This window comes from Hypanus sabinus, chromosome 17, assembly GCF_030144855.1.
Source record: "Hypanus sabinus isolate sHypSab1 chromosome 17, sHypSab1.hap1, whole genome shotgun sequence".
Taxonomy (NCBI): Eukaryota; Metazoa; Chordata; class Chondrichthyes; order Myliobatiformes; family Dasyatidae; genus Hypanus; species Hypanus sabinus.
The window spans coordinates 32,453,299-32,468,585 of record NC_082722.1 but is presented as its reverse complement, the minus strand read 5'-3'; the positions used below and the strand labels follow the sequence as shown (position 1 = coordinate 32,468,585).

At 39.3% G+C, this 15,287-nt stretch overlaps 1 protein-coding gene across 2 annotated transcripts in view; it reads left to right on the top strand.

Moving 5' to 3' along the window:
• slc6a2 (solute carrier family 6 member 2) overlaps positions 1–15,287 on the top strand; it is a 134,510-nt gene that overhangs the window by 110,784 nt on the left and 8,439 nt on the right. For both annotated transcript variants that reach the window (XM_059992812.1, XM_059992811.1), the window contains one exon: positions 6,234–6,334. In XM_059992812.1, the coding sequence (XP_059848795.1) occupies positions 6,234–6,334 (101 nt within the window). The remainder of the gene's footprint in view (positions 1–6,233; positions 6,335–15,287) is intronic.

Sequence of the window (15,287 nt, the reverse complement as noted above, 5' to 3'; positions counted from 1 at the left end):
TTTGAGATACACAGCCAATCTATAATTCATTTGGATTGAATTACTAATCCCGTTTTTCTGTTATATTACTAAATTTGCAGCAGTAAACTATATTAAAATTAATTTAGTATAAGAGCATGTCTGCTGCAAAGTAAGAAATGTTCCATTGCATCTGCGGACTGCAATGTAGTGTTAATAATGAAATCAGATAGCTTTGATAAAGTGCTTAAAGAAAACACTTCTGAAGTTTTGTGTAATTTATTGGAGACTGAATTGATATCAGAGTATGTTCACACAGGGTATATCAGGCATGCACACATACACACACAAATGCGCACGCGCTCGCTCATACAAGTAGCATGGTAGCGAAGCAGTTAGTACGACACTTTTACAGTGCTATCAAACTGGATTCAATTCCAGTACTATATGTAAGGAGTTTGTTCTCCCTGTGACTGCATGAGCTTTACTTCCTACATCCCAAAGACATATGGGTTAGTAGGTTAATTGGTCAAGTGGGTGTAATTGGGTGGTGTGAGTCATTGCGCCACAAGAGCCTGTTATTATGCTATATTTTCTAAATAAATAAATATCTTAATTTAACAACAATTTGAAATTTTATTTAAAGAGTCAATAGGATGGCAGGTACAGAAGAAGGAAGGAGATCCTATTGGCCATCTGAGATATCCTTTGGAGTTATTGGCTAAAGGACATTGCTAGGTAGTAAGTTGAGAACCTTATGTGGCATCTGATCATTCAAAGCTGTGAGTGCTTTGTTAGCAAACCTTTACTTTGTTAATGCCCCCTTTTTCAGCACCAACTTGCATCAGTTTAAGTAAAGCATCCCATTTTACACAAAACAGCTCTTGGGAATTTAGAAAGAGTTTCATTTGTGTTGCACCATTTGGTGACTCTGATACCCCCATCTATGCATTTCCCATGTATTCACCCTCTTAATTTTGAATACCCCTATAAGGACTGATTCAACCTTCCCCTGTAACCCAGGTCTTCAAGTTCCAACAACATCCTCGTAAATTTTCTCTGCACTTTTTCAAGCTTATTGATATCTGTCCTGTAGGTAGGTGACCTGAACAGCAAATACTCAGATTCAGCTTATACAACTTCAACATGACATCCCAACTCCTGTACTCAGTGCCCTAATTTTATGGAGGCCAATGTGCCAAAGCCCTCTTTAGAACCCTATCCACTTGTGATGTCATTTACAAGGAATTATGGATCTGGATTTCATAAGGCCAAAAGACACAGGAGCAGAATTAGGCTATTTGGCCCAACAAGTGTGCTCCACCATTTTTCTTCACAGCTGATCCATTTCCTTCACAACCCCATTCTTCTGCCTTCACTTTCATGTAATTGTAACCTTTCATGGCCTGACTAATCAAGAACCTATTGACCTCCAGTTTAAATACACCCAATGGCCTGGCCTCCACAGCGCCTGTGTCAACAAGTTCCACAGATTCACCACCCTGTAGCTAAAGAAATTCCTCCTCATCTCTGTTCTAAATAGAAGTCCATCTATGCTGAGGCTGTGCCCTCTGGTCTTAGAGCTACCCAACATAGGAAATATCCTCTCCACATCCACTCTATCTAGGCCTTTCAGCATTCAATGGAGTTCAATAAGGTCCCCTCCTCATTTTTCTAAATTCAGCAAGTAAAGGCTCAGAGCCATTAATTGCTCCTCATATGATATACCTTTAACTTGTGGAATCATTCCCATGAAATTTATCTGAGCCCTCTCCAATGTCAATACATTTTTTCTTAAATAAAAGGCACAAAACTGCTCACGATACTCCAAGTGAAGCCCCACCAGAGCCTTTTAAAGGTTCAGCATTACATTCTTGCACTACTATTCTAGTTCATTCAAAATGAATGCTAAAATTGCATTTGCCTTCCTCACCTGCTAATTAACTTTTATAAAATTCTGCAAGAGGACTCCCAAGACCATTTGCACTTCAGATTTTTTAACTTTCTCCCAGTTTAGAAAATAGTTTTTGCTTTTATTCCTTCTACCAAACTGCACACACTTATTCCATTTGCCACACAGCCTCCCTGCTTCCTCAACACTACCTGTCCCTCCACTTATCTTCATAATATCTGCAAACTTTGCCACAGAGCCATCAATTCCATCACCCAAATCATTGACATACAACATAAGAAGAAGCAGTCCTAACACCAACCTCTGCAAAACACCACTAGTTGCTCCTGCCTATCAGTTAATGCTCTATTCACATCAGTATCTTTCCTGTAATACTATGAGCCCTTATCTTGTTAAGCAGCCTCATTTGTGGCACCTTGTTAAAGACCTTCTAAAAATCTAAGTAAACAGCATCCATTACTTCTCCTTTGTCTATTTGTCCAACCTTAAAAAATTCCAACAGATTTGTCTTTGGCCTATTTTATCATGTGCCTCCAAGTACCCCAAAACCACATCCTTAACAATCGATTCCAACGTCTTTCCAACCACTGAGGTCAGACTAACTATAATTTCCTTTCTTCTACCTTCCTCCCTTCTTGATGAGTGGGGTGACATTTGCAATTTTCCAATCTTCCAGAATCATTGCAGAATCTAATGTTTCGTGAAAGATCAATGCTAATGCTTCCATAATCTCTTCAGTTACCTCTTTTGGAACCCTGTAGTGTAGTTCGTCTGATACAGGTGACTTATCTACCTTTAGACAATTCAGTTTCCTAAGCACCTTCTCCCTTATAATAGCTATTGCATTCAGTTCTGCCTCCTGACACTCTCGAACCTCTGTTGTACTGCTTGTGACATGCACAGTGGAGACTTATGCAAAATACTTCTTCGGTTTGTCGCCATTACCTTAACCCCCATTGCTACCTCTCCAGTGTAATTTTTCAGCAGCCCAATATCTACTCTATTTTACTCTTTGAATATCTGAATAATCTTTTCATATACTCTCTGGCATTGTCGGCTCACTTACCTTCATGTTTCATCTTTTTAATCACCTTCTGTTGGTTTTTAAAAGATTCTCAGTCCTCTAACTTTCCACTAATTGCTCATAGAATCTCCAGCCATTGCTGTCCTGGCGTCATCCCTGCAAGTCTCCCTTCCAATAAGGTTTGGCCAGCTCCTCACTCATGCCTCTATAATTCCCTTTATTCCATCGTAATTGCGATACATCTGAATTTAGCTTCTCCCTCTCAAATTGCAGCATGAATTCTATCATATTATGGCCACTGTCTCCTAAGGATTCCTTTATCCTAAGCTCCCTAATCAAATCCAGTTCATTACACAACACCCAATCCAGAATATTTGATCTCCTGGTGGGTTCACCCACAAGTTGCTCTAAAAAGCCGTCTTGTGCGGCTTCTACAAATTCTCTCATTTGGGATACAGCATGAACCTAATTGTCCCAATCTACCTGTATATTGAAATCCCCCTTGACTATTGTAACATTGCCCTTTCAGTATGCTTTTTTCTATCTCCTATTGTAACTTGTAGCCCACACCCTGGCTACTGTTCGAAAATCTGTATATAGCTCCTGTCAGGGTCATTTACCCTTGCAGTCTCTTAACTGCAGGTCTCTTTATTCTACTGCACACCTCAGAGCCCTACCATTCACTTTGTAAGTTTTACCCTGGTCTATCCTGCCAAAGTGCAGCGGTTCATACTTGTCTTCATTAACTTCCACCCGTTCTGGATGTTAACCAAAAATATTTCCAAGTCAGGATGGTGAGTGGCTTGGAGGGCAACTTCCCACTGCTGGTGTCCTTTTAGCTGGTGAGGTCATAGTTTTGGAAGGCATTGCCTAATGATATTCATCAATGCCTCTTGCCTTCCCTTGGTGTGTTGTCTGGAAGTCTGCAATAAGTGACTAGTGCACTTTGTCAGAAGTCCAGCAATGTAATATATGACTCATTAGTGAATCTTGCACTTGGTTAGTATGCAGAATGTATCTGGAACTCATGTGCTCAATATAGAAAACTGGGGCCTGAGTAGGTTATGGTGTTCCACTGCATGTTTATTGGCTCCTTGCTACACTTAAAATGCCTCTACTCCTACGGGCATAAATTAAATAGCTCACAACCTCAACTAAAGTTGCATTGGGAAGTTTTACTTAAGTTTGGAATCAGAAACCAAATGCTGTAATGTTTGCATAGAGTATATTTCATTCAATCACATACCTTGTTCAGATTGATAATTTTTGAGAACTATCTAATTACTGAAAACTTGATTTTGTGTGGTTTGTCTTAATAAATCCGTATTAATGGTACTAAAACAATTGAAAGCTCATACTCACAGAACCAGCTGAAGCAACAGTTTAAGCTCTGTATTCTCAGTCTGATAAATGATAATCTAGTCCCAGGCCTCATAAATATCATTTTACCATTCAGGATTTATTATTAACCCTGCCAATGTAAATAGCATAAACCTTCCTTCTTCATTAAGTATTGCCATTCCTTTGTAAGTAAAACCACTTTTAAAAAGCTCTTATTTTGTGTCAATAAATTACTGTAACAAGATGTTTGTCTTTGTCCATGATTTTTTACTTGTATTACCTTGTTTAGAGAAATTATAAATAGTACATCCATGGGGCGGGTAAAATAAGTGTTTTATATTAATTTGGTTTATAAATTTAGCTTCTCATGTAGTGCACTCTCCAGCCCGTGAAGCTTCTAATGAAATAGATAAAAGTGTATACTGATGTCTTAATCTGAAATACATCACAAATTATTTTAGTGATGCCTGAAGCAGCTGTTAGATACCTTACATTAGCAAGTAAGGTCTGAAGTGTTTGCTTCACGTCCCCAGCTCAGGAGTGGTTTCCTGGAAGGGAGTTAGTGCCAATGTTTCCGCTGCTATAAAGGATACAGTCAGACTTAGCAACCTGTAAATACTTACCTGATTAGGTTCAATGTGATCACATTTAGAATTAAAAATGACTTCAATGATTGCAGTCTTATTATCATTGAATGCTCATTTATTTCCTCACCTCTGAGATTGGGAAAGCTATAACAGCTTGCTGGGGTTGCAGTTGAAATTGTTTAGCCAAACTGATTTTCATGCATTTAATGTTCTTTTCCGTTTTGTGAAATATCATAAGCAGCAATTTGAACCAGTTCAAGTGATGTCATTACATTTTGAAATGAAAACAGAAAATGTTGTAGAAATGTCTTCAGGTTGAAGCATAAGCTGTTTCTCTTTCCAACTGCTTGAGCTGTTGTGTGTGTGTCCAGTAATTTTCTGTTTTTATTTCAGATCTCCAGCATCTGCAGCTTTTTGATTTTTTTTTTGTTGCGGTATAAATAATTCTGAAGACAGAAGCTTTATTTAGTGAGGAATAGAACTGGATGATGGGTGCAAAGCAGCTCTGCATGCTTCAGTGTCATAGTTCTGTTGTATCTGCTCTACATTGCAGTGTACTTGCAGCATCCAGAGGTGTTACCAGCTAGGGAATGAACACCTTCGATTTATAGCACATTAATTGTGATCTAAAGCTCAAACAGAAGGCTATTTCACTGTACTTTTGATTCGCATTGGCTATATTAAATATATTTGATGCAAAGCAACTTAATTTTACATGCTGTTTCCTGTCAGCCATTAACTAACATTTCCCTTTAATACTTGCAAAAATTAAATACTTAACTCCAATGGGATAACATAAACATAACTCAGATTAATAGTAGAGAAATCATTATCTGTGTCATTACGTTGTGCCACAGGAAATGTTAACCTTGTGCATATTTTAAAAGTTTATTGTTTTGTGAAATCTTTTATCAATTCTCTATCCATTTTGATAAACAGATCTCTAGCCTTGAGTTTAGAATGCAAAGTAGGGTTTACGTAAATTAATTGCATCATTTGTTTTGCAATGAAGTTCCTTGTCACTCAGTATACCTGATGAAAATTGAAAAGCATTTTCTGTTATTGTAGTTCTATAATCTGTTTCCTTAACAAATACTCATTATTTTATTTTATTCTGTTAATTAACTTGCGAGACTTTGAAGGTTAAGATGGATTGTTTTTAAATGGACAGTCTTGCAGTTAAAGCAACTCAGCTTCAGTTTAGACATTTTGTCCTTTGTAAAGCTGATGTAGAGATTGTGTTCAAAAATTATAATGTTCATTTGCTAGTGGGTAATTAGATTGCTATTCTTTGATGATTTGGTATAAAATTGCATTGTTGCCCTGGCAACTGAATTTGGATAGGTGTTGAAATGTCCCATCCACAATTCTGATGATGCTTTAATCTGTTTTGGAATTGTTTCTGTTCTAGGAGTTGACAGATTCAGTGAGGACATCAAGCAAATGACGGGCTTCAAACCAGGTCTCTTCTGGAGGCTCTGCTGGAAGTTCGTTAGCCCAGCCTTTTTACTGGTAAGCAAAGAATAGTTAGAATGGCCGAGCATAGTAAAATATTGTGAAACAACATTAAAAGAGTCCCTGCCAATGGGCTGAAATGTTTCCTTCTTCACAAGTGTTCATTTCTGTATTTTGGCTGGTTTAATAATGGTCTGATGTGGAGACAATTGTCAGAGCTTCAAAGGGGTGCCTACTCCTTGGGTTCACCCAATATCCTCAGTGAGGAAGCCACACCACCCACAAGTCTGTTAGATTGGCATAGCAGTGACTCATTGCAGAATGGCTGCTGTAAAGTTATGATTGTGGAGATGTATTGCATCACATGCTATTTTAATGGTTTCACCTTATGAGGTTGAGTGAAATCTTAAAAGCAAGCTGGCAAAAGAATTCAGGTCTAAAATTATTAACATGGCAGAATCTTCCTAGAAAAAACACTCACATTTTAACTTTGGTTGCGCTCTTCATCTTCACTGTAATGAATGGGGCTACAGCAGTGATGTTAATCAGTGTACATTTGACAATCAAAAACAGACATATATTGAAGAAACAGCCTTGACCAGGAAGCAATGCTCAATATCTGTTCCATTAGGAAGTCCTTTGGAGAAGAGAAGACTAGTGGATCCTTCTCCAATCAACCTTGAAGTAGATATTACTAAAGTTCAAAGTAAATTTATTATCAAAGTACATATGTGTTACCATATACAACCCTGAGATTCATTTTCTTGTGGGCATACTCAATAAATCCATAATATAATAATAACTATATTAGAATGAATGGAAGACTGCACCAAATGAGTATTCAACCAGTTGCAAAATAAGACAAACTATGTAAATGCAAAAAAAAAGAAATAATAATAATACATAAATAATCAATGTATTGAGAACATGAGATCAAGAGTGAGCCCATTGGTTGTGGGAACATTTCCGTGAAGAGGCAAGTGAACTCGAGTGAAGTTATCCCCACGGTTTCAAGAGCCTGATGGTTGAGGGATAATAATTGCTCCTGAACCCGGTGGTGTGAGTCCTGAGGTCTTTAGTACTTGGCCAGGTACCCCATCTAGGCCGGATACTTTTCGTGGGTTCATCTTCCTGAAGGATGCTCTCAAGTCAACCTCAGACACTGAAATCACAGGATTATCGTGGGGCTGTAGAAGTTCGTGATGGTCGTCCATGTTTTGACGTTCAAAGCGAGCATAGAAGACATTGTCAAACAAGAGAAACTCTGCAGATGCTGGAAATCAAAGTAATACACACAAATCCTGCAGGCCAGGCAGCATCTATGGAAAAGAGTAAACAGTTAATGTTTCAGGCCAAGACCCTTCAATAGGGCTGGAAAAAACAAGATGAGAAGAAATAGAAGGCATTGACCTCATCTGGAAGTGAAGCTCTGTTGTCACTTGATTTTATTTTCTAAGAGATGATAGCATTCAAGCCCTGGCACATCTGTCGAGCATCCTTTATTGCTTCAAGTTTTGTCTACAATTGCCAGTTCACTCATGTGATGACATTCCGGAGATCGTACCTGGACCTCTTGTAACTTGAATGTTCACCAGACTTGAGTACCTCTGATCTGACCCTCAGCAGTTTGCGGATCGAATGGTTCATCCGGAGTTACTGATTGGGGAAGACTCTGGATGATTTTTTTGGGGACACGCTCATCTACAGCTGTTTTCATAAAGTCCGTGACAACCATGGTATCTTCACTCAGATCCACAGATGAGTCCTTGGACACAGCCAGGTCCAGCAACATGAAGCAGCTCTGTAGCTGCTCTTCTGCCTCCTCCACCTCTTTGTTGTCCTAAACTCTGGGCCTTGCTTTTTAGCCTCTACCTGTATGCAGGTAAGAGAAGGACAGCCAAGTGATCAGATTTGCCAAAAGGCAATTTGGGCATAGAAAGGAAGGCATTTTTTATCTTAGTGTAACAGTGATCTGGTGTGTTGGAACCTCTGGTGCTTTAGGTTATATGCTGATGGTAATTGGGCAGGGATTTCATCAAACAAGCTTGTTTGAAGGCCCCAACTATGATTTGAAATGTGTCAGGATGGACTGTTTCTTGTTTGGTGACAGCATCATGCAATATCTCAAGTGTTTGATTATAGTTGGTCGCTGGTGATATGTAAGTTCCAGTGAGAATCACAGATGAGAACTTCCAAAGTAAATTGATGGACAGTGTTTGATTATTAGCTGTTCAGATCAGGGGAACAAGAGTTTGACAAAACCGCCACGTCGGAGCACCACCAGGAGTTTATCATGAAACTCACACCTCAACATTTCGTCTTTTCCAACTCAGCAGTTCGGTCCGTTCTGTGAACCGAGAAGCTTTTATGTCTGAATGCTGTATATTTCTACATTTTGCAAAAAAAGAAATTTTGAGCCCTTCTAGTTTCTATTCAGAGACAGCCCCACCATCCTAGTTTTATCCTCTGCCATTGACTTTTTCCATTATATTTTGGAGAAGCAAGAGGCTTGCTGTCATACTGTCCCACTGCATTTGTCGAGTTACTCAGAACCAACCTACTTTTTCCAGAAATGGTTCCAGCTGCATTTTAAGAGTTCCAGCTATGATGAGGCTGTGGCACAGATGGGTTCCATTAACGTACACCATTCAGATCTTTCACTGTTTAAAGTCCGGTGCATCACTCTGCTTAACTGTGTAACACTTTGCATGCCGTACAAGCACAAACTCACTTGTGGCTTTGGGAGAAACTTAAATTGTCCCTTATGCAATTTTTGTGTGCATTTTCATGCAAACTACAGGTAACATCTTCTGCCCACAGCCAAAGAGATCTGGAGTTATACATAGCAGGAGATTAGTGTCTGTGTTGGTTTATTGCAAGAGGAATCCAGAGCCAGTCTCACAGCCCCAGTCATAACTCTGATTTAAATCTTTAATTAAATTCTCTGCCTATGACCTCAATTTATCAATCCTGAAATTAAACACTGTGATGCTTTAACTTTTGAAAATGGTGTTACTTTGAACAATTGCCCACTTACATTATATCAGCACTTAGCTGAAGTCAGGAATACTCATATTAATATGGATTTTCAATTCATTCTTAATATACTATCTTGTCACAATGATACATAAAATCAAACTTAATGTAATGATATATATTTGTCATTGTAAATCAATTGTTTCTGGATTATTTTTAGAAGTAAGTTACGGAAAAACTGTAATCAAATGGCAGCTTCTGAAGTTGTAATAATCTGTTTGCTCCAGAAAAATAGATAAAGTATCTTGGCACATTATCAAAAGATGTGATTCTGAATATTGGTCCATGTTAAATAGTTGTTATAATCTTAGAATATATTCATTGGCCGCTAACAAGAGAATGAACAAGGAATTTTATCCAGGTGATTGCTTTGAAATGAAAGATGAAGAGAGTCGTACATCATGAAATATATTAACATATCAATTGCTAAACAGAAGTAGTTTGGGCAAAATTCCAGTAGAGCTGAAGAGTTATGGAATCTCAGAGCACAAAACAGGCCTTTCAGCCCGTCAATTTCACGTTGACTGACAAGTAAACGTTTATAATAAAGCTGTGCATATTTCATCAATTAAAACTAGGTTTACTTGCTTCCTGTGCTGTTTCAATAGATAACTATTTTTCAACTCATTAGCACGGTAAAGTTAGATCATAAGGCATAGGAACAGAATTATGTTATTCAGCCCATCATGTCTGCTCCACCATTCCACAGTGGCTGATTTGTTTTCCCCTCTCAATCCCATTCTCCTGCCTTGTCCCCATAACTTTTGACACCCTTACTAATTAAGAATCTGTTAACCCGCATTTTAAATACACCCAATGACTTGGCCTCCACAGCTGGCTGTGGCAATGAATTACATAAATTCACCACCCTCCGCCTCATTTCTGTTCTAAAGGGTTGTCTTTCTATTCTGAGGCTGTTCACTCTGACCTGGACTTCCCCACTAAAGAAAATAACTTAACAAAAGAACATAAGGAATTAGAGCAGGAGTAGGCCATCCGGCCCATCAAGCCTGCCCTGCCACTCAATAAGATCATGGCTGATCTGTCAGTAAACTCAGCTCCATCTACCTGTCTTTTCACCATAACCCTGAATTCCCTTACTATGTAAAAACCTATCTAACCGTTTCTTAAATATATTTAGTGAAGAAGCCTCAACTGCTTCCCTGGGCAAAGAATTCCACAGATACACCACTCTCTGGGAAAAACAGTTTCTCCTCATTTCCACCCTAAATCTCCTTCCCTGAATCTTGAGGCAATGTCCTCTAGTTCAAGTTCTTCACTTTTAAACTTCTCCTCATCCACTCTATCTAGTCCTTTCAATATTTGATAGGTTTCAATGAGATCCCACCTCCAGTGGATACAGGCCCAGAACCATCAAACGCTCCTTCAAATGTTACAGATATTGTAGCTTAGGGGTTCAATAGCGGATATACAACATGATCTCTAAACTGACCAGTAATTATCAAAGTGCAGAACAAAATGGATATTGCAGTTTAATAAGAAGTTTGAAACAGCTGTAGTTTATCAGAAAGTAAGACAATTTTTTTCTCTGTAAAGATATTCAATTATGTCTAATTAAATCTGCAAAACACTTAAGGCCAAATATTTACACTCTACAAGATAGTGTCTGCAGTGTTCAGCTGGCTCTTCGAAAGACCTTACAGTAAGGTTATACAATTAGTTGCATTTACTTTCAGAGCAGAGCTCTGTTTTTGGCAGGTCTCTGGGCATGCAGATGGTAGTTGTCAGAAACAAACTGTAAAGCAAGCTAACATGTGTCTTATTGAATTTAGCTGCATTGGCATTTCTCTGGCTACGCCTTGCCTCTTTGCAAGGGAATAAGTGCAGCCTTTGACATTCAGTTCTGCAAGTCTTCTGCAACATAATGGATTTTATGTGACAGGACCAGAAATTGTGGTCCTTGTGGAAAATTAGCAAACAACATGTGCTGTTAAACAAATGTTGAAAATCTGTTCCCAGACAGAGAATCCTCTTAAAATCAGGTCTCCTATTTAATGCTGTAGTAAGAATTTAAAGCTTGAACTAGTGGACACTTGAATCGCCACTGAAAGATTGGAAATCCATGATTATCAGCTTGGTAAATCCACTTGTGCTTGTAAATTTCTAAGCACAGTCAGATATGGAGTAAAACAGATGAGTTTTTCCATTACAGTTAAAAAGGTCCAGTCAATTACTTTGCTTACTAACTGGCTAACAACACAATATGAATTAGCAGTTACAGAAAAGCCTTCAAATACAATGCTAAACACTACACTCTTGGAAACACTTGTTACTTATCCCAGATGAAAGACCATAGTTGACTCACAAAATCAGATTTGAGAAATCCTAGGTGACCATAATAAACGTTTTTTAAAAATGCTGCAAGATAGCATGGAATAGGAAATGAGCATTTGGCTATTCCCTTGATTTACCATTTATAATGCTTCTTATCACTGAAGTAAATCAAATGGTCCTGTTTCACAAACTTGAGTAAAACTGCAGATGCTGGAAATGCAAGCAACACACACACAAACACACCAAATTGTCCTGTTTACTCTTGCAACGAATTCCAAGCTAGACAAAGCTCCTGATTAAAGTTTTAGTCTCAGAAGCATCACATTTCAGAAATATTTAACTCCCTTCTAATCAATCACAACCTTCAATCTTTTCATCACAGATAAATTTAGCAGCTTCACTTTTAAAGTTCCTCAACATAACTTTTTTTTTTGCCAAGGATCTCTCCCAGCTGGGTGGGCAGAAAGTTTTGTCTACACTGACGTACTGGAAGTTTAGTTAAAAATGTGCAGACTTGGTAATTGTAACTTAGAGCAGAAACTGGGTAATTATCCATGCATCAAGAGTAACTGAGGAGTGTCAGTGGTATTCCACGTACCTAGGTAAAGACCAGGAAAACATTTCCCTATCATCTTACCCCTTGTCTTGCCTTGCTCAGGGGCAAATATGTATTCATTATGATCACCTAAGTTAGGTGCTGTAGTCTCTGTGATAGTGTTTAAAATCATTGTCCCAGGAGACAAATGCTAGACTGCATTTTCAGTGCCTGTGCTGTGTCTTTTTTCACCTTTGCTGTCCGCAAAGTAAAGTTGTCAGCACCTTGTTCCATCTGACAGCCTTCGTTTTCTGAAGTACTTCTCTTCCCCAACCTTCTCCCCGAAGTATTATCAGCCTCTGCTTGATGCTCAGCAATTGGACATATTGCACACGTATGTACCTTCAATGTAAATGCAGTTGGGTGGAGCTCAGCCTGTATTGCGTAAAATATTTCTGTCTGCGAAAGATTCCCAAGTCAAAAGCAATTTTCCCCTTATGCATTGTTTCACTAATAAAACATGGAGAGAACTAAAGATAAGGAACCCCAGTATAATCAACATGCTCTGTAATCAGTGGAATTTTTAATTGGTATTTGGTTACCAGTTTATTATCAAATGTACTGAGATACAGTGAAAAGCTTTGTTTGGCATGCCATCCAGACAGATCACTCCAAATGTAAGTACTGTACATCAAGTTAGTTTGAAAGGAAAAACAGTAACAAAGTAGATATAGTATTACAATTACAGAGAAAGTGAGCTGCAGGTAAGGAAGTCAGAAACAAGGGCCATGACAGGTTAGATTTAGAGACCAAGAGCTCAAATTTGTCGTACGAGTTCCATTCAGGAGTTTTATAACAACAGATTAGAAGCTGTCCTTGGGCTGGGTGGTACATATTTTCAAGTTGTCGTATCTTCTGCCCAATGGAAGTGGGGGAAGAAAGAGTGACTGGGATGGGAAGGCTCTTTGGTTATGCTGGCTGTTTTCCAGAGTCAGTGGGGAGTGCAGACAGAGTCAATGAAAGAAAGGCTAATGCTCGTGATGTGCTGGGCAGAACGATTTCTATACCAAGTGGTGATAAATCTGGGTAGGATGTTTTCTATGGAGCATCTATCAAAGTTGGTGAAGGTCAGCCAGGATTTTCCAAATTCCATTAGCTGCCCGTGAAAGCAGGGATTGTTGCTAGATTTTCTTGACCGGAGCAACTACATGATTGGAGTGGATAATTCACAAAAATGCACCCAATGTTGTTATGTACGAGAAACAGAAAGGAAGATAATAAAACAAAAGGAAGATAAAAAGCACGTAATTGCCTAGCGGGACTTCATCCTATAATTCTGGCCTTGCACACCAGTTTGCCTTTTTTGGCAGAGGCATCTGCTCTAAAACAGCTCGTTTTGGAACACAGCGCATGGTTGAATATTCTGGTCTTTCTCATGGTGGATGGTGCCTGCTTCCAGAAGACATATCACAGATTTCTGAGCAGGAGTGAGAAACTCTTGAATAATCCTGATCACTGCTCGCAGTCTTTTGTGGTTCAAGACAAGAGGATTAGAGGGTGGGCAGGAAATGAGCTGGCATGAGTTGGAAGGCAAGCATCTAGGAGGTCCAAGCTTGGGAGGGGAAGAGAGGAAGATCTTGACCACACATCCTTCTTGCCTCGACCAGCCCTGCTCAATCTGCCACACTATTCCCCTTGCTCTGTCCTGCTCGGCCTTCCAAACTCCAATCCCCAAAGCTATTGGCCAATGTAAAGGGGCAGCTGAGTACTGAGCTCCTTGGAGAAATATACATCTTAAGGTGACTTATTTTCTGCTTAACTAGGTTGAGAGCTTTGAGGTCTTGATCAATTTATATAGTAAGTTCTCTTGGAACAGACATAAATTGTGCTAAGTTTCTCCAGGTAGCATGCTTGTGGTCAGAAGCTGTCAGTTAGCATGGTTGCTCTCAGAGTGGCTGAATACTTTCTCCCTGGATTGAAGTGGCTTATTTCTTAACAGATGTGCATTCCCAGAAATGTTCCCATTAATCCATGTCTTCTACGTCTGTGGTCTATTTCAGCTGATCAGATGGGAGTCAACGCTCAGCTTTCCTTCTCAGGCCTTGAGAGATTGAGGTGGTGGCAAATCAGCATACAGGAGGGAGATAGAAAATCTGGCTGAGTGGTGCCACAACAACATCCTCTCACTCAATGTCAGCAAGACCAAGGAGCAGATGATTGACTTCAGCGGGGGTGGGGGGGGGGCGGAACCAGAGGCCCATGAGTCAGTCCTCATCAGAGGATCCGAGGTGGAGAGGGTCAGCAACTTTAAATTTCTCAGTGTTACCATTTTAGAGGACCTGTCCTCTGAACATGTAAGGACAATTACGAAGAAAACACAGCAGCACCTCTACTTTCTTAGAAGCTTGCAAAGATTCGGCATGACACCTAAAACTTTGAAATAATTCTATAGATGTGTGGTGGAGAGTGTGTAGACTGGATGCATCATGGCCTGTAATGGAAACACAAATGCACTTGACTGGAAAATCCTTCAAAGATTAGTAGGTATGGCCCTGTGGACTCGCCCCCCCCCCCCCCCACCACCATTAAGGACGTGCTCTCTTCTGGCTGCTACCATCCGGAAGAAGGTACCAGAGCCTCAGGACTCCCACCATCAGCTTCAGGAACAGTTATTACCTGTCATCCATCAGGCCCTAGAACAAAGGGGGATAACTTCACTTGCCCTGTCACTGAACTGCTCCCACAGTTATGGACTCACTTACCAGGACTCTGCAACTCAAGTTCTCAATATTTATTGCTTATTTATTATTATTATTTCTTTTTTCTTTTGTATTTGCAGAGTTTGCACATTGGTTGTTTGTCTGCCTTTTTGGGTGCAGTCTTTCATTGATTTCATTCTGTTTCTTAGATTTACTGAATACACCTGCTAGAAAATGAATCTCAGGGTTGTATACGGTGACATATATGTACTTTGATAATAAATGTACTTCGGACTTTGAATTTTAAAGCCACAAGTCCTATGAGTCAAAAATTAGACTATTCCCCCCTGAGCCATAACAGCAATTTAATTATTTCTATGTGTGTGAAGATCACTGATAATAATTAATTCTATTCTTCTGACTTTACTTTATTTAGCCACCCTTA